General features: G+C 44.4%; 1 protein-coding gene across 4 annotated transcripts in view; it reads right to left on the minus strand.

Annotated features, from left to right (window-relative positions):
* The window catches only part of srbd1 (S1 RNA binding domain 1), an 87,437-nt gene that overhangs the window by 44,097 nt on the left and 23,103 nt on the right, over nt 1-20,237 (minus strand). For all 4 annotated transcript variants that reach the window (XM_010888787.3, XM_010888784.3, XM_020046238.2 and 1 more), the window contains 5 exons: nt 11,797-11,900; nt 10,695-10,802; nt 10,438-10,595; nt 8,557-8,647; nt 8,157-8,264 (listed from right to left, as the gene is read on the minus strand). In XM_010888787.3, the coding sequence (XP_010887089.2) occupies nt 8,157-8,264; nt 8,557-8,647; nt 10,438-10,595; nt 10,695-10,802; nt 11,797-11,900 (569 nt within the window). The remainder of the gene's footprint in view (nt 1-8,156; nt 8,265-8,556; nt 8,648-10,437; nt 10,596-10,694; nt 10,803-11,796; nt 11,901-20,237) is intronic.

Genomic DNA, 20,237 nt, shown 5'->3' on the forward strand with positions numbered 1-20,237 from the left:
ATTGGGCTAGAGTCTTTCAGAAAACTTCATGGACAAGCACACAACTGAAAGCAAGTGATGGCCAACCAATGGATTCAAATGTAGCATTAAGGTTTCCGTGTTTTGATGTTTTTCGCTCTTTCTTTCGCTCCCTTCAAGTTCCTTGAAACGGCACAGCAGATCCAAATGAAGCGTGAAATGTGCAGCGCTGTAAAGTGTTATTACTGGAGATTGGCTTGACGCTGTGAGTTTGTGGAGACAAAGAACCTTTTTTCACTCTCTTAGAAAGCAACCATCTGTCAGTACAGACCGCATTATAGCCCATGACATCATCAGCATCAATTAGAGAAAATGTCCAACGGGTTGTGACAAAAAGCTGAGGTAAAAGAACAACTACTGTTGACTTCTGATTATGTATGCATTATCCTTCAGAAGTAAAACACTTCTGGCATCAAACATGAATGTGTGTCGGAATAAGATGTTCAAGGTGATTACACTGCGGAATGAGGCGATGTTTACGGGCAAGACGACTTGGGAAGTGAGCCAGCAACGAACACTCGTCCACAGCGGTAGAGGACGGCAGGACATACTACTCAGTCCAGACCACGGCGGCCGCCAGTGTGTCCTTTGTGATTCAGACGGCAAACCTTCAGCGAGCCTCTAGACTCACGGCTCTTCTCTGTAATTACCCAAGATCTTAACAAGCCCGGCCAGTATCCCTGTTCCCTCCCTGGCTGTCTGCCTCCAGGGCCCAGGCCACATCATGGTGGGCCAAAACCCCCCTCCAGCCGGCAGTGATTTCACTCCACCAGGAGCAGGGTGGGGATCCAAAAGGCACTGATCACCTGAAGACAGAGCAGAGCACGGCCAAGGACGGAAATGTAGAAGTGACGGCGCGAAAGCCACGTAGGGCCGTCAGGCCTTATGAAGCCTGACAGTACAGGGACTGTAGGGACATGCTGCTTGTTGCCGAGCTACTCACTGACAGGACTCATCGTGACTCCCCCTCTACACGCCACTGGGTGCCGGACAGCTGACACTAAGCTACAGAGAGATTAGGAACTAAGCCGAGGCTCGCCGATTCAGTGAGGGGAGGACCAAGACTCTACAACCCCGGTGAATTTACGGTCAGTTTGGCATTCGGGCGAATTCCTGGCGAACATACGCCTTCAGATATCGAAACGGAAGTTTCAACTTGTCCCACAAAAGACGAGGGAGTCGGAACTAAACACGACGCAATGAGCAGCTGCGTGTTAGTTGGCCCGCGGCGAAGGCAGGAAAGACGCAGGAAAACGCTAACGAAACCCAGATCGGATGGACAGACTGACCCCGCAGATCTAGACAAAGAGACAGGGTCTCCGTCCATTAGTCTGTATCATAGCCTTCTGCCCAGCGCTGAGTAAAACTGATCTGGAGCGACTAGCTAGCTGGTGGCATCGGGGATAGCCTTGGGATCTCTGATACCGGGCGGATGGGGAGCACGGGTGAGGGGCGGGGGGGTCAGAGCGGTCATCTCAGTTCTCATCGGCCTTTCGGAGTGACAGGGGGCAGGGGCTAGGTTAGGGGGGCATGGTGCCAAGCGGACAGGGAAAGCGGGGCCACTCCATATCATGACCATAGCCCCGGGGGGGGCTGCAACTCTGCTCTGATGGGATTCATGTCAGCCGGCTGCTCGTTAGGGAGTATTCATGTCAGCTCGTCCTTCACAGGGACACCCACCGGCCATGCCACCCCTCAATACCAGTCGCCTCCGTGTGCCTGCCCCATTCCGCACGCCGCCTTGTTCTCCTGCTCTGTTTTACCACATCCTGAGTGCCAAGAGCGACTGATGTACCAGAGCCATTTTTAGTTTTTTAAAGGAATGTTTTTGCAGGTGCGTCATTTTCTAAAAAGTGTTCATCTGACACTGTTTTTAAACTGCTGTTGTTGTTTTAGCAAGTGAAAATCTATCAACTGAACATTTTCAGGGACAAGATGTACTGTGGGTACGGGGATTTCCGCAGCCCAAGAGCAAGAGCTGCTTAACTGTCAGGACACGCCGTAACCCTGGCCGACAAGAAAGGCGGCTGCGTGTCACCGCGGAAATATCGTCTCAGTGACACGTCTTCGGTCGCCGTCACTCTGCTGCTGTCCAGCACTTTGGGCCGCCTGTCCGAGAGGTGGGACGTGGACAGAGAGGATCCTCCCCTGTCCGGCCGTCGCAGAGCCCCGCGAGGGTCTTTATGCGCTGTGACAAAGACTTTGCGCTCGACGGGCCGCCACTAAGGCGGTGTGACAGCCAAGGTCATGTCGCAGAGGGACCGGGCCTGTCAAGCGGCAGTCCACTCACACCGATGATGACACTGAGGATGGGGCGCGCCACTGCGGGGAGGACACACATCCGTAGAGAGAGAAACGGGAGAACACACACACGCCATCCTTTAGGTTGGACACATCCAAAGTGACCTAACAGAGTGTTCCTCTCCTCACAACCTCCTCCATCGCCCTGTGTGGGCTAATTAGACCAATGAGAGCTCAGGCATAATTCAATCACAGCTTTCCTTCTGAAGACAACACTGGCTGTCTGCCGGGATCAGAGGTAGAGCAGGGCGGATGGGCAGGCGGGGCAGGGGTGAGGAAAGAGACCAGAGGGGGAGCCAGGCAGGGGAGCCAGGCAGGAGGCTGCAGAGAACCCCACCTAATAAAATGCCCAAACGCCAACACCTGGGCAATACGTCAGCAGGTTTAATGTGCTGCAACACCACACGGTGTGCTGCTGTAGCTACCTACAGTACGGCAGACTCAAGGAGAGTGGCTCATGAACAGACAGATAGCGTGCCAAGGGAAGCACAAGAGAAAACACAGGCGCTGTAGGGGGGGGACAGAGATACAGACAGCACAGAGTCCATTGCTCATGGTCAGACAGGGAGGTACCATCTGAAGATGGTACGACAACCTGGTGAGGTACGGTATAGTGAAGTATGGTCCTGTAATGTGAGATATGATGAGGTGAGGTATGGTACAGTACATTATGGTATGGTGAGATATGATGAGGTAAGGTGACCTGTGGTACGGTATGGTGAGGTGCAGTATGGTGAGTTATTGGACAGAATGGTGGTATTAGGGGGGTATGGTACGGTATGGTGCAGTACAGTGTGATGTGGTGAGGTATGATACTATTTGGTGAGACAAGGTACAGTAAGGTGAGAAGAAGTCCAGTATGGTGAGATATGATGAGGTAAGGTGACCTGTGGTACGGTATGGTGAGGTGCAGTATGGTGCAGTAAGGTGAGTTATGGGACAGAATGGTGGTATTAGGGGGGTATGGTACGGTATGGTGCAGTACAGTGTGATGTGGTGAGGTATGATACTATATGGTGAGACAAGGTACAGTAAGGTGAGAAGAAGTCCAGTATGGTGAGGTGAGGTTTAGTGAGGTGAGATATAGTATTATGGTGCGGTGAGGTGCGATAAGGTATGGTGAGACATGATGCAGTATGGTCAGGTACAGTAAGGCAAGGTGTGGTGTGGTATGATAACGTAAGGAAAGGGATGATGTGATGTACAGTATGTGAGTTATTGTTTGATGTGGTATGTGAGGTTTGGTAAGATCGCAAAGAAATCTCTACACCTGACAGGAACGGCCAGTGGGAGAGGTTTCGCAAGGGCATAACTGGTAAACATTAGATTAGATTCAACTGTATTGTCATTGAACAAGTACAATACAACGAAATGCAGTTTGCGTCTAACCAGAAGTGCAAACAGATCATCAAGAATAGTGTAAATGGACACACAGGAATGCTGCGTCCTGACTCCCGGCTGGTGGCTGGGCTCGAAAACTCTTGCACTGCCCCCACCTCCTCCTGGAAACTAGCTTTTGCGCACACACACACACACACACACAGTAGAAAACCCATTTATAACCTAAGAGCATGGCTTCCATTAGAATGTAACACCACTTTAACTGCAGTCTGAAAAGGTCAAACCCCCTAACAGAGTTACCAGGTGATTACAGGAGATTAATAAGTAAATAACATGAGTACTAGGGTTGCACGATATTGGAACTGACATTGCGATGTTTTGTTTTTTTGCGATATATATTGCGATATGAAAAAACAGAGGATGACTTCAGAAAGAGCTTCGGCTATCAACCTGAAAGTCTGTATCCTTCATTCTTCACTCGTTTTGGTCAACATCATCCTGTCTGTAGCTGAAATATTAACATATAATTGACGATGCATTTCTTTTTGCAACAAAATTCTCAATTTCGGCCTTTTGCCTGTTCCTCGCTCATAATTTCGTCACGCGCAAGCAGAGCCTGCATGTCAAACACGTGCAGCACCGAACTCCGTGTTTAAAATAATAATTATAATGAACTGTGTATCCAATAACCCATAAATTGGAGTAAATTACGTTATATCAGACAGATATAATTCTAGTTTTCCATTTGAAAAATATATATATTGTAGACCAGGGGCGTCAGTTTGTGTTGAAAAGTGGTGGGGACAAAAGATCAGATGAAAAAAACATTACAGCAGGACGGGAAAAATATTGAATAACGGCGCCGTTATTTTAGAATCAGTAATAGTTTATTTTGTTTAAGTTACTTTTTTTGGGCAATGTACATTGTTTCTTTCTGTATCTAAACTGCATTGCATGTTTTATTTTGTGCAAATAAACCATTTATTGGTTCGCTTGATTTTTCAGAAGATTTTAACCAAATGCTTTCAAAAAGTGGTGGGGACAAAATCAGCCATTTCCAAAAGTGGTGGGGACAAAAACAGCCATTTCAACAAGTGGTGGGGACAAAATCAGCCATTTCAACAAGTGGTGGGGACAAAATCAGCCATTTCAACAAGTGGTGGGGACATGTCCCCAGCGTCCCCAGTGTAAATGACACCTATGTTGTAGACTGGTATATGTTTACCTTACTGAATCACACGTTCTGCGATGCGTACATCGCAATGTCGATGCTGAAACGATATATTGTGCAGCCCTAATGAGTACATCCCCCCCAAAAACTCACTCAACAGGCAAGGCGCCTCCTCAGCCACTCCAGTCCCCGCACACCCAGTCCCAGTCACCCAGTCCCAGTCACCCAGTCCGGCAGGGCGATGAGTCCCGGAGGCTCATTCCGGCACGCCGGCTGCTGGCGCTGGCTGTCATTCCACAGGATCAGCCAGGCGGAAGGGCAGCGGGAAGGGAGGCTGGGGGGGACGTGGGGACAGTCAGGGTATGGAGCGAGGGGAGCGTGGAGTGGTGGGGGGGAGGGACCCCCACCACTCCACGAGGGGGTGCGTTCAAGCTGTGGCGCAGGGAGACAGAGAGCAGACGGAGCGAATGAGGCCGCCTCGTTAATGAACTTGCACAGAGAGTGGAGTGCAGGGAAAGTGGTCGAAGTGTGTGTTCCTTGTTTGAGCAAGAGCAAATTGAGCACCCAAACACAAACACGCTTAAATTCATTTTACATAAATTCTCAAGTTTACACAGGCATTCGACATAAGCAATCACTTAAAAGAACAATGGAATCATATTGTATGACACAGTAAGTCAACAATTCTGAACTGTGATGTTATTCAGTATTATGCTGCTCAATTCAAACATCTCCATGACATTTGGAAGAACTCTGGGATATGCAGACGCTCGTCATATCTACGTGCAAGTTTATGTAGAAAATACATGTGTTTTTGCCATTCGAAGCGGTTATGGGGAAATTCACTTAGCATGAGGCTCCCGTCTAGCCTTTCTTCACAGCGAAATAAGAAGAATAATTGCATATTCGCCCCAAAATATAAATGTATACAAGTACAGCACTGTTTCCAGTTGCTAAAACAGTCCGGGGGAAGAGAGAGAAAAAGAACAGCCCTGGCCACAGTGTTACGGATGGGCCACATTCATCACAAGGAGATTAAATAAACTGTGTGGAAGTCTGCCCTCGGTTGGAGTGCAGAGAGACCTTTGATTTAAAACTCCACATTCAACATTTTCACCCACAGGAATAACAGAGGCATAGAGAGTGTCTCGCCACTGCAGTGAGGAGATTCGCTGAGCCATGCCGCCTGTCAATCAAGCCCTCCCAAAACTGAACTACGCGGTCGGCAGTACTTTCGGCGTTCAGTGGGGGTTAAAGCAGGCCGTCCAGCGTCCTGGTGTTTAATCCGTTGACCGCCAGTCCGTCTCATCATGATCATTAAGATGTTTTGGCAGCCGCCTGGGTCAACGAGGGGTCGGTCAGTGGGACAAAATGTCTTTCGGACATTGAGTAAAAGGTAATTCCTCATAACTAATGATCTTTCCCTGGGCTCTTCAAATTACAACACTTTGAAAAGACTTTAGGAAAAACCACAGTCTTCCTTCACAGAATGGAACTCAGAAAATCCAGAGGACTGGAACTATTTTAAGCCTTTTAGGGAGGGAATTTATTTAATCAAGCTGTTAAGAGCTGAATCCTGGAAAATATCAGACATTGACAGTGTCTGAATTGCTCCAACAGTGTTTTCACACTTCTGGGACTGCAGAGTTTCAGAAACACTGTCTGTGTCCATTCTGGGTCAGACTTCAGTCCCCTCAACCTTGTCTAGTCGGAGCTGGACAAGCTACCACCTTGTCTTCTACAACATGGGACAGATTCTAAAAAGCTGCTCCTGACTATCCTGATTGACTTCAGGAGCCTGTAGACATAGCTGAATGTGGAGCAAGATGTGTGCTAAATCGAAACAGCATCGGTCTTTGGAACGTACAGAATGTCTGAGAGACCAGGGCCAAGATTCAATCTGATCACTGGTTATAAGCAGCAGAGCTTTAAAGGGAATGTCCCATTCTCAATAAACGCTGCAAGTAAAGACTCAACCGAAAATCACCTTTAAAAAGCTTGTAACCCGGGATCAGGTTGAATCCTGTCGCCGAGTGAAGCTGTGAAGTCAAGTAGAAACCCACTCAAATACCCTATAGTCAAATCTAGAGGGAGTGCCCGCAGGACAGCTATTCAACACCACATAAAAGCAAAGGCAGACATTCCTGCATGTCACATACTTAAAGCTGAGCATTTAGAACATAAAGAAAGCAGTTATCTGGGAGGTGGATCTCTTGCTACGATGACGACGTGTTCCAGCCGGCTTCCAAAATCTCTATCCTGAATAAACCAACTAAAAGCAAATGTAATAAACAAGCAGGACACGTCATCTATGACCATTAGATGGGATATAACCAAACGCTGGCTTTCAGCAGGGGAGCTACGTGTGTCCTTGGGGGACGACTACGTGTAGAAGAGTCTGTATCTCAAGCTCCTTTTGGGCTGAGAGTGAAATGGATCCACTTGTCTCACAGCTGCTGTAGATGTCCATTTTGGCACAATACGAGCAGAGTCTAAAAGTGCAGAGGCGGACCCAGTTATTGGGCTTGGCAGACACTAGCGACGGAGAACACAACACCCAAACCGACACCACCACTCGCCCACCAGCCCCCGCCATACACAGCCACTTCTGAGTGGTTCTGGGCTGCGATCCAGTCCTGACCCAAAGTCAACAAACACACGTCGGTAGAAGAGAGACGGTCAGAACTCTAGTCGTTATTTGGGTTGGATGGGATGGTGCGTCGAGCTGCGCTAGTTACGGCGGCGAGAGATATTTGTTCTTAATTAGAGGTGTTCAAACAAGGTCCAGATGGCATTTAAAACCCAGAAGAATTACACATTCCAGGCCAGCCCCATATACTTCAACCTCCACCCTACTGCTTCATGCTAACTCTGTCGGGTTACCTTTCTTAAAAGCCAGAGGTATTTCTTTCACGACCAGACCGCTATAGTTCACATTTTTACTCTTCTGGAATACATTGAAGGACCAGCAGAAACACAGAGAGAAGGTACAGCCTGGAATTGAAGCCTCATTTGTGACCAAATTTGAAACAGAATTACAATTTATAGCAATGGCCCTGGGTGAGAAGAATCGCATTAGAACCTGATTTAACTGTATTTTCAGAAGGTCTGGTTACCAGTGGACAAATACAGGTATGTTAGTCTATGTTAGTCTCGTCTAACTGTTCACTATGCATGTTAGAAATAACAACTCATTTTGATTTGATGCTTTCTGATACAAGCTGGAAAATGTATGGAATTTATATGGTAATTGCTTTGGAATTCTAAGAAGAACCAATGGGCACCTCCTTAAATAAGAAGCATACAGTCATGACTCAGGGCTTACCAGTAAGAGACATCCAGAGGTTGGAAGAAACGTCGACTGATGAGGTCAGCAAAGAAGGCCTCAGTCTCGCGACATGCGGTGCCATTGCCAATAACTACTGTAGTACAGCTGTGTGTGAGAAGGAGAAACCCTTAACATTGTCCATCATAAAATGTGGCCAATTCACTTAAGGCCACACACACACACACACACACACACACAAACACACTTGACCCATTTCAGAGAATATTCCGCAATTCCTCTGATTTTCACAGTCACAGTTGTGTTGTACGTTGAACATTTAGCAACTTAAAATTAATTTAACTAATCAGGTCACATACTCAAAATGTCAAGAGTTGGCTTTCCGATGTCAAAACAGCCGACATACCACAACTCATTTCAACACCACTGGCTGCATTACCTGTACTGGATCATCAGATGGCGCAGTTTGTCTGCCTCTCTGCTGCTGCCTGAACCATTGAGGTGGACCACATCGGTGTATAAAATCTGACCTGGAAGATAGAGGGCAGGACACATGATGTTAGATGGACGGACACGCTTTTGTATCACCAACATGCACTGCTAGCATCATGGCAGGAGTGGCCGTTAAGTCACGCTCTCATTCCTCCAGATCTATCTACATGCAACTGGGGTTAGTATGTAAGTGGTATGTCATGTCTGGTTCGATTTCTCCTGTCTTATCTGGTGTCCTAATGAGGACCTTAGTCCTTAGGCCACAACTCAGCACAAGCTGTCTTGAAGACACCTAGACTTCTCTGTCTGAAGTCCACCTGGTCTTGCTGCTGGACTCGATTTGGCATTGGGCTCTCTTGCGGTTGCTGGCCAAAGCTCATATGTTCACATTGGTATTTTTTCTGAACCTCTTAACACTCAGAGATAAAAAATAAATAAAAATAACTGTAATTTTTAGTGAGGAATGAGGATCTGACCTCTTTTGCCCTCTGTAACCACTGCGATTATTTTGAACGGTTAGTTATGAAAGCAAACATACATTTAGATTTACTCCTGAAGAGTCATGTTTTTTTAGTTTTTTGTCATCTGAACTTCTGAATATCTAGATGAACGATATGGACTTAAACGGTCAGACAGGCTTATCATCTCCACCTGGCACAGCCAGAGACAGACTGGCCACCCCAGAGAGCCTAGGTCTTAAGTTTTTCACTACAGTTCTAGGGAGTTTTCCTAACCACAGCACTTCATCATTATATTGCATACTCTTTTGAGATTAAAATACGTATTTGTATAAGCACTTTGTGACAACCGCTGATAAATAAAAAAAGGTATTTAAAAAATCTACTAGGTTGATAGGCCTATGAGGAAGGGAGATAAGAACAGGCTAACTCTTTCTCCCTAACTTCATTTAAGCAGAGAAAGACTCTTGAGGTTAGAAACCTCTTTGGCGAGTGAGACCTAGATAATGGCCCAGATGTTAAAAGGGATGGACTAAATGCGGCTGCACTACATCTCTGGCAGGCATCTCAAAGCAAAGGGTTGAACACTTAAGCAATCAATTAGTCTGTTTTATTTGTTTTAAAATTTACCTGAAGATTTCAATCAACCTGAAGATTTCATGGACTTTTGATCAGTGGCGACCATCCCTTAATTAAATCAATTTTCGATTTCAACCAGACCTAATCTGGCTAGCGCAGACATTTCCCTTTAAGCACTTCTCCACAGTCTGCGCTAGATGTGTTGTCAGGGCAGTTCAGGTCAGCTCGGCAGAGTTGGGGACCACCCCCACCGCCGCCTCCACTTCTACCAAGACCTACCCAGTCCTGTGCCTCTCTGTGGGGACGGCGAGGGATGGTGCCCTCTCCTGTCAGGCTGATAGGACACGACGGATCCCACGGGAAGGATCCGAGAGGTCACGTGACCACGCACCCATAGATCTGTCATGGTCAAGCTGAGTGTGTATGTGTGTGCTTTGGCTGCAGGGCAGACAACAGAACACAGCCATGCCAGCTGACGCCCCCGGCGGGTGGGTAGCGTGCGCATGCAGACGGGCGATCAGCCGCCCAGGAGGAGGTGCCCAACGCGGCCCTGCGTGGCGCCACGCCCACAGAGAAGCCCGCTGGGAGGAACGTCCACCAGCTTTTTTGGGGGTGATGGGGAGAGGGCACATGCTCCTCTAGTGGTACAGACGAGACGAGAGTAAAGATGATTTGTGACTTTCACCGGACCACGTTTGTTTTTGTGAGGGTTAATACAAGCGGCGCTTCCCATGACACGCTGAAATGCAGAGTGAAGGGGGAGGGGCCACGGGTGCACGGCAGCTTCTTACTCGTAGGGGAGAGTATGGCGAGTTTACAGCCGTGCCTGAACCCCGGGTCCACGCCCATGATCACGCGGCCTCGGACGGGACACACCAACAGACGCTGGCGAAGGTTACGCACGAACATGGCTATGGACTCCTTCTCCGCGCCAGCGGTCAGCTTCGTCCTGACGGAGGGGGAGGGAGAAAAGGGGTTATAATAAAGGATGGTACTGTGAAATACGTCGGCATAGCCCCCATGCATACAGACACAGTTCAGCACAGACCTATAGCTCCTGCTCAGCAGAGGCATTAACAGCCGTTTGTATGAGTCCTCCACGGCGGCTTGTAAGATCGTCATCAGCTCCTCTCTGGCATAACTCTTGGGTCTCCATCTACAAATATTAAAGTTACTGTGATTTCTGACTTTCATCATTGCATCATTGAGTATTAATTTTGGTGTAATGCTGTCATACAGAATACAAAACTGAAATTCAAAGATATCAAAGTTTCTCCCCCTTACTTTCTGGCACATACCTTGCTATTATAGCTTTCAGATCCCTGGTTAAATAAACCCTTGGTAAGAAAATGCTAGATCACTGCTACCATGAAATAACATGTACAAGTGTTTTAATTAGCTATGTTTATGAAAGGGATGCCTGGTCAGTTCTGATTAGATTTGAGTTTTGGATGTCACAAAATACTTCATAATAAAACTTATTTTTAAACTATTAAATAAGGTATTTAAATATTAACCATGATCTCCTCACAAACCATACTAAATTACACAACGCGCTGCTTAATTTGGGGAATTCACACAAAAAAAAGAAGAATTTGATAGAATTCGGAAAATAAAATGTAATTTAATTCATGTTTTACTTAGTAAAAATCATGCAAAAACAAGAGAGAGGGAAAGAAAATGCCTTGAGTCTCTTTTTAATACATAATAAATTGTGGTGGTTTCTAATATATTAACAGATTAATTATCTTATTATGGTCTACTCCAAACCATATTCAGGGAAGATTTAGAGGAACAACATCTATCATGTGAAACTTTAGAAGTATGTAATGAGTGCAGTTGTGGTTAGCGGGCCGTTTTCATTTGTTTCCCTGTTACTTGAGGTACAACGTTGCGGTAACATTATTAAAATGTTCTGACAATCCAGAAAAGGCCACTGGGGCAATTACAGAAACAGTGGCTGTATGTTTCAACATGAACCTGACACCCACTTATACCCTTCACACCCGGGACAGACTGCAGACAGCCACTGGCTCTGGACACTGAGAATAGATGGGGAGCAGAGGAGTTGGATTGTTGGGCGTGTGCGTGCGTGTGCGTGTGTGTGTGTGTGTGTGTGCGATGTAGAGGCGGGTAGGGAGGGGACTGACCTGACGTTGACGCACCACCTACAGAAGTCACTCTTCACCCTGTCAGGGATGTTGACCTTCACTGTCAAAATCTTCAGATTCTCCCCTCGGTTAATGGCCAGTGTCTGCAAGGGAAATATAACCTGTTGAGACAGCGGACACACGGTACCCACACAGCACAGACACCCCCCTCCCCTTCCACGTACACACACTTTTCAAAACAGCAGAGAAAGCCAACCGCCATCACACGCACACGCACACACACACAGTCAGCCTTCTGTCCGGTGAAAACCTCTGTGCTCTCTCGTCCTCCTCTCCTCCGTGTAGCTCTGAGGAACAGTAACATGCTGTTAAGCAAATAGTTTTAAGTGTCTGACCTTTTCGGAGGAAAACCTTTTGGAGAGAAAGGGGAAGAAATGAACGTCAATCTGGATTCGAAGCGGAAGAGCCGAGCTGACAAATGCCACGCCACCAGCCCCAACCCGCCCCCCCCCCCCCCCCCCCACCCCCCACATCTTACCACCACCGCCGACTGCCACCACATCCACCCCCCACATCACAACAGCTAATGGCCAGATCTGGACAGGAATTAATGCAGCAAGAATTATGATAAAATTATATTTCCTTTCTTTGGCATGTTCCCCCCTTAAGCATGTCTGTGCACTGGGGGGGATTTCTCATGCCATATTCATCAAATCTGAAGTACCATATGCGATCAAACACATTTGTGCAAAACATCCTGCAAACTTCTAGGACCTTCCGACAGATTCTCTTCCTCCGCACAGGACTGGCTTTCTCGAAGGGGCCGCTCGGTGGAGAACACTGTGAGGAAAAACAAGGCCGACGTCCTGTCAGATTACAGGCAGCTCTCCCGTTCCTGTGTAACGTTTGTGATTCACTGCTCAGTAAAGACCACGACCTGGGTGAGAAAACGGGAGGCTGCGACAGCTACCTGAACACTGGCCAAACCAGACACCCAGCGAACGCGCCTCCTACGTGGCTCTGGGGCCGACGGGGCAGCTAACTAGCGCTCGCTTACAAACACCACAGAATCAACACTCTAAACGCCACACATCTGACCACCGCAAAACCACGTAACGCGCTACATTACATCTGACACATACAAACCCTTCAGAAGCACAGGGTAGGGGGAGCTACCTTACCAGTCACCTCTGAAGCGAACAGATAACAGCAAGTAAACAAAATGATACTGTCTGATGATAGTGTAGGCAAGTGGCCAGATCTTAACTGAATATAAACATATTTTTTCCATTGCTATGATGTGAACTACACTGTATCTATAAGCGTGTGTTTGGCAGATATGAAAGACAAATGAATCCCTCCCAGCATTCCCCAACCGAAGGACACGCAAGTCCAGTATTGACATTATTAATAGGTAGAAAAAACAAGTATCCGACATATCGTGTTCTTCACAAACAATGAAACCATAATTGGAAAAATATGAGGAATGTAATCTACATTAATTAATATTATTCTTAAGACGGAGCGATTCCGATTCAATATTTTCTTTCCAAATAAGAGAAAGGAATGGTCACTCGGCAGCTCATGGAAGCAGGCGAACAGCAGGGCTCAGTGAAAACAAGACCACAGGGCGATCTTTTAACTCCTTATCTTTTCATTTTCATATAAACAAACATACACGACATGGAACTTGCAATGCACCAATGAGTGCTCAAGAAAAAATAAACTTGATCCCATGTTTTATAGGAAAACATTTCATTTTACAGTAATTTACCCATCTATTTCAATAATAATAATATTCATTCTGCATTGAATAAATACTTTCTCCTTCTACAACCATAAATATTTAATATATACTGAGATGATCACAGACAAAAATATTTTCAAAGCATATGTTTATAGTTCTGTGAATGTTCCTTAGAGTATTTGGAATCTGTTTCACTTTAAACAACCTACAACATATTTGTTATTTTCCTCTTATCTTCATTGCTTTACTGTATGGTCTGCAATACAGTTGGCACTAAAACAAATTACCTATCATTATTGGCAATAAAGTATGAATTGGATTTAAAATTTAGAATGAAATGTACCACTGATTATTTTGAAATGAGAGGTCAAATTCACATTATTTGTATTATAGTTAGCTCATTGTAGATTTAATATTATCCTTAAACCATTTTTTAAAACGATGAAAATAACTGTCTATCGTAATCTAGAAAATCTAAAACACATACACAGACACTTCTGGCTGTATGTAAGGCAAACTGCGCCAACTGAGGCAAACAGGCACGTATCTCCCCACCTGTCAATCCAAGAAAAACTAATGGAGAAAGCAGACACATTTAGGTCCGCTACACTCCAGGCCTACAGCAGACAGGAAGATTAGAACAGTTTGCGACGCAAATCGAATTCGACCACCGGATATAAAGACAAATCCATAATGGCATATTCCAAAGTACAAGCAAGATATTAATCACTATGGAGAGGTACCATTCAAGCACTTGAACTATGGCTAACATATGGTTTGACATTATGATGTCGGGTTCTGAATATGAAATGACATGAACATTTTATTCCTTGATGAAAAATTATCAATATTTGACTCCAAGTATGAATTAATAAAACAAATATGTATATCTATATAGTATATATAGATGGCTTTGGAAAGTATTCAGAGCACTTCACTTTCTCCTATTTACCGGGATCCAACTAATGTTTAATCCTATAGCGTGTTTTATAATATTCTCATTGCTCTCCCTTATCCCTCAGTAGCAGACCATTGTTGATATATTATCAACATTTATGTACTGGGATAACTATCCTAAGCCCCATCTTGGAATGCAATAAAATGTACCGTTTTTTGTTTTATGGAATTATTTGATAAGTTTGTGGATATATTCTATATACGGTGCCATCGGAAAGTGTTCACTTGATGTTTTTTAGTCGTAGTACCACTTGATGTTTTGTTATAGAATTTAGAACTGATTTCACTTTTTTGCCATCAATCTACACACAAACCTTATAATGACAAATCGAAACCCTTTAAAAAATATATATATACATATATGCCACTGTATCGAAATCAAAAATACAAATATCTCATTTATTTAAGCACTCAGTCCCTTTATTTAGTACTTTGTAGACACGGCATTGGCAGCGATGGTCGCTTTAAGTCTTCTTGGGAATGCCTCTACCAGCTATGCACACATGGATTTGGGCAGATCTCACATTCTTTATTGAACATCCACTCAAGCTTTTTCAGATTGAATGGGGATGTTGGCGACCAACGATCTTTAGGTCTCTCCACAGCTGTCCAATAGGGTTCAAGTCTGGGCTATCGAGCGGCCCATCAAGGGCATTCACAGAGTAATTCCAAAGCCACTCCAGCTCAATCTGGGCTGTGTGCTTTGTGTCGTTGTTGCGCTAAAAGACCTTTGGCAAAGTCAGAGGTCCTGTGCACTCATCAGGTTTTCTTAAAGGGCCTTGCTCTATTTTACTTTGTTCTTCATTCCCTCAACACTGAACAGTCTCCCACAGTACCTGCCACTGAAAAACATCCCCAAGCCATGATGCTCCCACCACCCTGCTTCACCGTAGGGATGTTAGCCAGGTAATGAGTGGTACCTTGTTTTCGCCAGACGTATCACTTGCTACTCAGGCCTAATAGTTAGATTTTGGGCCCATCAGACTAGACAATATTTGTCCTCATGCATTCTTGTGTCCTTCAAGTAGAATGTCATATGTCTTTAAATAATTTCAAGGCACTGTATCTGTTTATGGCAGTAAAGATTGGGAGCGAGTGTCAGCAAAGAAATCTGAAGAACATTTTAAGGGCCAATCCTTGAAACAGTAAAATGCAGACCACTGAACAGGACAGGCAATCCTTCACCATTTAAGAAAGTGCAACTCAAGCTGCCTCTTTGTGTCGTAACACTAGTAGGCCCAGGGAAGGGGAATTAATTTTAACCGTACATTTACGTCACTTAGCAGACACTCTTAAACAGCACAACTTACAGTGGTGAGTGAATACCCCTGTGGTAAATCAAACCCACAAGCCTGGCATTGCAAGCCAAGTGCTCTGCCAACGGAGCTACACGGGACCCTGAAGTGAAGGTATTAACGGTCTAGGATTGTGTGATTCATGGCCAGTGTCTTTGTGCACTTCGAGGAGCCAAGTCCTCAGCGCTAATGAACCAAACCCGGGAGGTCTCTACCCTCAGCAAGCCACAACTCTGGTGGTATCACCACCTGTTCAGTCTGGCCTTCCTGCACAGCCCTGAATTATGGAGTTTTCCTTTCTATTTGTAATGATACAGTTGTTCAGTTCAGTGTTTTTCATTTTATCCAGTGTTTCACAGTGGATACATGTAGTTTTCAATTTTTTATAAGATTACAGTGGGGAAACAGGTATTTGATACAATGACGATTTTGCAGGTTTTCCCACTTACAAAGCATGTAGAGGTCTGTCATTTTTATCATAAGTACACTTCAACTGTGAGAGACGGAATCTAAAAAAAATGTTTTCTAAAGAAAATCACATTTTACGATTTTTAAATAATTAATTTGCATTTTATTGCATGACATAAGAATTTGATCACCTACCAACCAGTAAGAATTCCGGCTCTCACAGACCTGTTAGTTTTTCTTTAAGAAGCCCTGTTCTCCACTCATTACCTGTATTAACTGCACCTGTTTGAACTCGTTACCTGTATAAAAGACACCTGTCCACACACTCAATCAAACAGACTCCAACCTTTCCACAATGACCAGAGAGCTGTGTAAGGACTTCATGGATAAAATTGTAGACCTGCACAAGCCTGGGATGGGCTACAGGACAACAGGCAAGCAGCTTGGTGAGAAGGCAACAACTGTTGGCACAATTATTAGAAAATGGAAGAAGTTCAAGATCTCACCTCATGGGGCATCAATGATCATGAGGAAGGTGAGGGATCAACCTGGTCAATGACCTGAAGAGAGCTGGGACCACAGACTCAAATAATTAGTTAGTGACACACTACACCATCATGGATTAAAATCCTGCAGCACACACAAGGTCCCCCTGCTCAAGCCAGCGCATGTCCAGGCCAGTCTGAAGTTTGCCAATGACCATCTGGATGATCCAGAGGAGGAATGGGAGAAGGTCATGTGGTCTGATGAGAAAAAATTTAGCTTTTTGGTCTAAACTCCACTCGCCGTGTTTCGAGAAAGAAGTAGGATGAGTACAACCCCAAGAACACCATCCCAACCGTGAAGCATGGAGGTGGAAACATCATTCTTTGGGGATGCTTTTCTGCAAAGGGGATAGGACGACTGCACCGTATTGAGGGGAGGATGGATGGGTTCATGTATCGCGAGATCTTGGCCAACAACCTCCTTCCATCAGTAAGAGCATTGAAGATGGGTCATGGCTGGGTCTTCCAGCATGACAACGACCCGAAACACACAGCCAGGGCAACTAAGGAGTGGCTCCGTAAGAAGCATCTCAAGGTCCTGGAGTGGCCTAGCCAGTCTCCAGACCTGAACCCAGTAGAAAATCTTTGGAGGGAGCTGAAAGTCTGTATTGCCCAGCGACATCCCTGAAACCTGAAGGATCTGGAGGAGGTCTGTATGGAGGAGTGGGCCAAAATCCCTGCTGCAGTGTGTGCAAACCTGGTCAAGAACTACAGGAAACGTATGATCTCTGTTATTGCAAACAAAGGTTTCTGTACTAAATATTAAGTTCTGCTTTTCTGATGTATCAAATACTTATCTCATGCAATAAAATGCTAATTAATTACTTAGAAATCATACAATGTGATTTTCTGGATTTTTGTTTTAGATTCTGTCACTCACAGTTGAAGAGTACCTATGATAAAAATGACAGACTTCTAATTGCTTTGTAAGTGGGAAAACCTGCAAATTGGCAGTGTATCAAATACTTGTTCTCCCCACTGTATAATACTAATTATTATTATTATTTCTTCTTGTTTTTATTCTATAATAATAATACTCATCAGAATGATTATTATTTTAATTATTCTTCTCTGGCACGGAGGGAAGGTACAGCTGGACGTGCCTGGGTGTAAGATGTCATGAGGCGAACACTAAACAATCAAATCAGACCAGCTGGTCACCTGACACCGGCCCTGTCATAGTGTATCCGTCACTCCCGGCGCCACACCGGACACCACACAGCGCCGCAGCACTACTGACCGTACTCACGTGTCATCCCTTCACTGTCATGCCCGTCAATCACTGGAAGAGTCTGGCTGGAGTCACATTAACCCCTACAATGTCGTGGCTGGTCAGGGCATGTGTCTGTGTGTGGTCCGTGAATACCTCACTGGGCTAGGGTTTCTTTGATGGTTGCATAAGTTCTCAAACACCTGACGAAACTGATACTGATTGGCTTAAATGCAGACATCGCTTTTCACCTTCTTTTCTTTCACAGCAAGCTCACATATTATGCAGTTTGCTTCAGCACCAGGGGTGTTAAAATGGTTGAAAGATTGATTCCGATAAAACACTCAAGGGCATACAACTTGAACAAACATATTTTATGTGTAAGCTAACAGTTGGTCTGAAAATGACAATTGAAAATCCAGAGGTTGTCTTTTGTGCACTCATTGTGCACACAACAAATAACAAATAAACAGTATATATTAAATATACAGTAGACTGAATAAGCATCCACCTGGTCTGAATATCACCTTTAATGTTGGAAATGCCTTTTGCAGTGATAAACTTTTTTTTTTACTTTCTTGGGCAAGATACTAAAAGCTTGGCATATTTGAATTGTGCAAGCTCATTCCAGGTGCTGGCAAATAAGTCTTATGCCGTTTTATGGTATATCAGATTATCACAGGTGTCTAATAATTGAGTGGCCTTATTACATGAAAAATATATTAATTAAATACAGAATAGAAGGCGCTCTAGCCACAGGACCCAAACAGCTGACTGATTTAGCATTGCACAGAAATGCTTAGCTTTGGAAATTCACCCACTTTGATGTAATTGTGCATTTTAGTCATATCTATGGATGCACCTTTAAAACAATTCATGGCTGTTACAATGATTGCCGCTATTCATATGCAGATACCGATGTTCTGTCATTTCTGTACTTGTTGACTCTTTAAAAAAGGGTAGCTTCTGATGATGCTTCTTATTTCAACAAATGTAAATTCAATAATACGGAAGTTATCTTTCTATATGTTTTAATAACAAAAGACTAATCTTAACCCTATACCTAACCCCAAAATAAGTTAAGGAAATAAATAAGATAAGGAAAATCAATTATGACACATCCCCTTTCTGTAACTTATAAAATGCCAGAATGTAAATATAGTAAATAAGGTAGGTAAGGTATTTAACTCACAAAACCTTGTATGGGGAGTAATTTGCTAAGGAATAATTTGTTTAAATTAGCTGTGTTTCTGAAGATTGTTAAGTGCTGTGACATAGTTTGCCGCCTTCTAAAGCAGTTAATTCTTCCAGGCAGGGCAATAAGTTGACTTTTTGGTTCAGCAGCAAATGTGCCAGCCAAATTAAAAATCTATCAGCCACTAATTCAACTTATCAACCAACCCCCATCCCGTTACACCATAAAACACAAAAGGAACGAGTATGCTGTGCAATTGGAAAACAGATTAGAAGCATTGGTAGTAAGGTGGTATATTGCTGCTCATTTTATTAGTGTGACCTTGCCTGAGTCTACAAAAAGGCCAGATATCAAAGATAGGAATTTATTATCGGCACCTGAAAGGAGGTCAATGTGGTCATGGAGACAACAGCACTAGTATCTGACTGTCATGCAGTAATTTTACATTGTTGTGGGCTCTGTGTTTCTCAAGTTGCACATGAATACAATAGCACTAGGAGCTCAATAACATTAAGAACAGCGTTGCAACTCAACAGATTATCTGTATACCAAGAAAATGCAAAAATATTTTACACATTTTAACCAATCGATTGCAGGCTGATATATTGGGGCATCCCTAGTGGTAATCTAACTTTAATTTTAAACAATGTTTCTAATGTATCTTATTAATGAGGCCATTTTCTCTTGAACTTTGTAGTCTACCTACTAGAAACTCATGTACACACTTAAAGGGGCACTTCACCCAGGGGGCACAGAGATCTCTAGGGCAGTGAGATTTGTTTCACATATAACTGGCTAGAAAGAGCACTGAATGTTTTTTCCTTTATCTGAACAACTACAACTCTGTGGAAAAGATACTTCCTGCTTTGGCCAGTCCATCCCCCGCCATTCAGCAGGTTTTAAATAAGATCCCGGTAGACTGACTGGGTACTGCTAGCTAGCTAACTGTAAATGACACAAAACAATGGCATGTCAAATAGAGCCTATATTTCTGGAAATGTTCTTACATGTGTACCAGAGATTTCTACTGACAATAGGAATGCGTTCAAATGACGACAGAAGTATTTATTTAGCGTATTTGGACAGTTAAAAAATAACTACTGTTCTGAAACTTTATATTTTT

The sequence above is a fragment of the Esox lucius genome, chromosome 5 (assembly GCF_011004845.1).
Source record: "Esox lucius isolate fEsoLuc1 chromosome 5, fEsoLuc1.pri, whole genome shotgun sequence".
Lineage (NCBI taxonomy): Eukaryota > Metazoa > Chordata > Actinopteri > Esociformes > Esocidae > Esox > Esox lucius.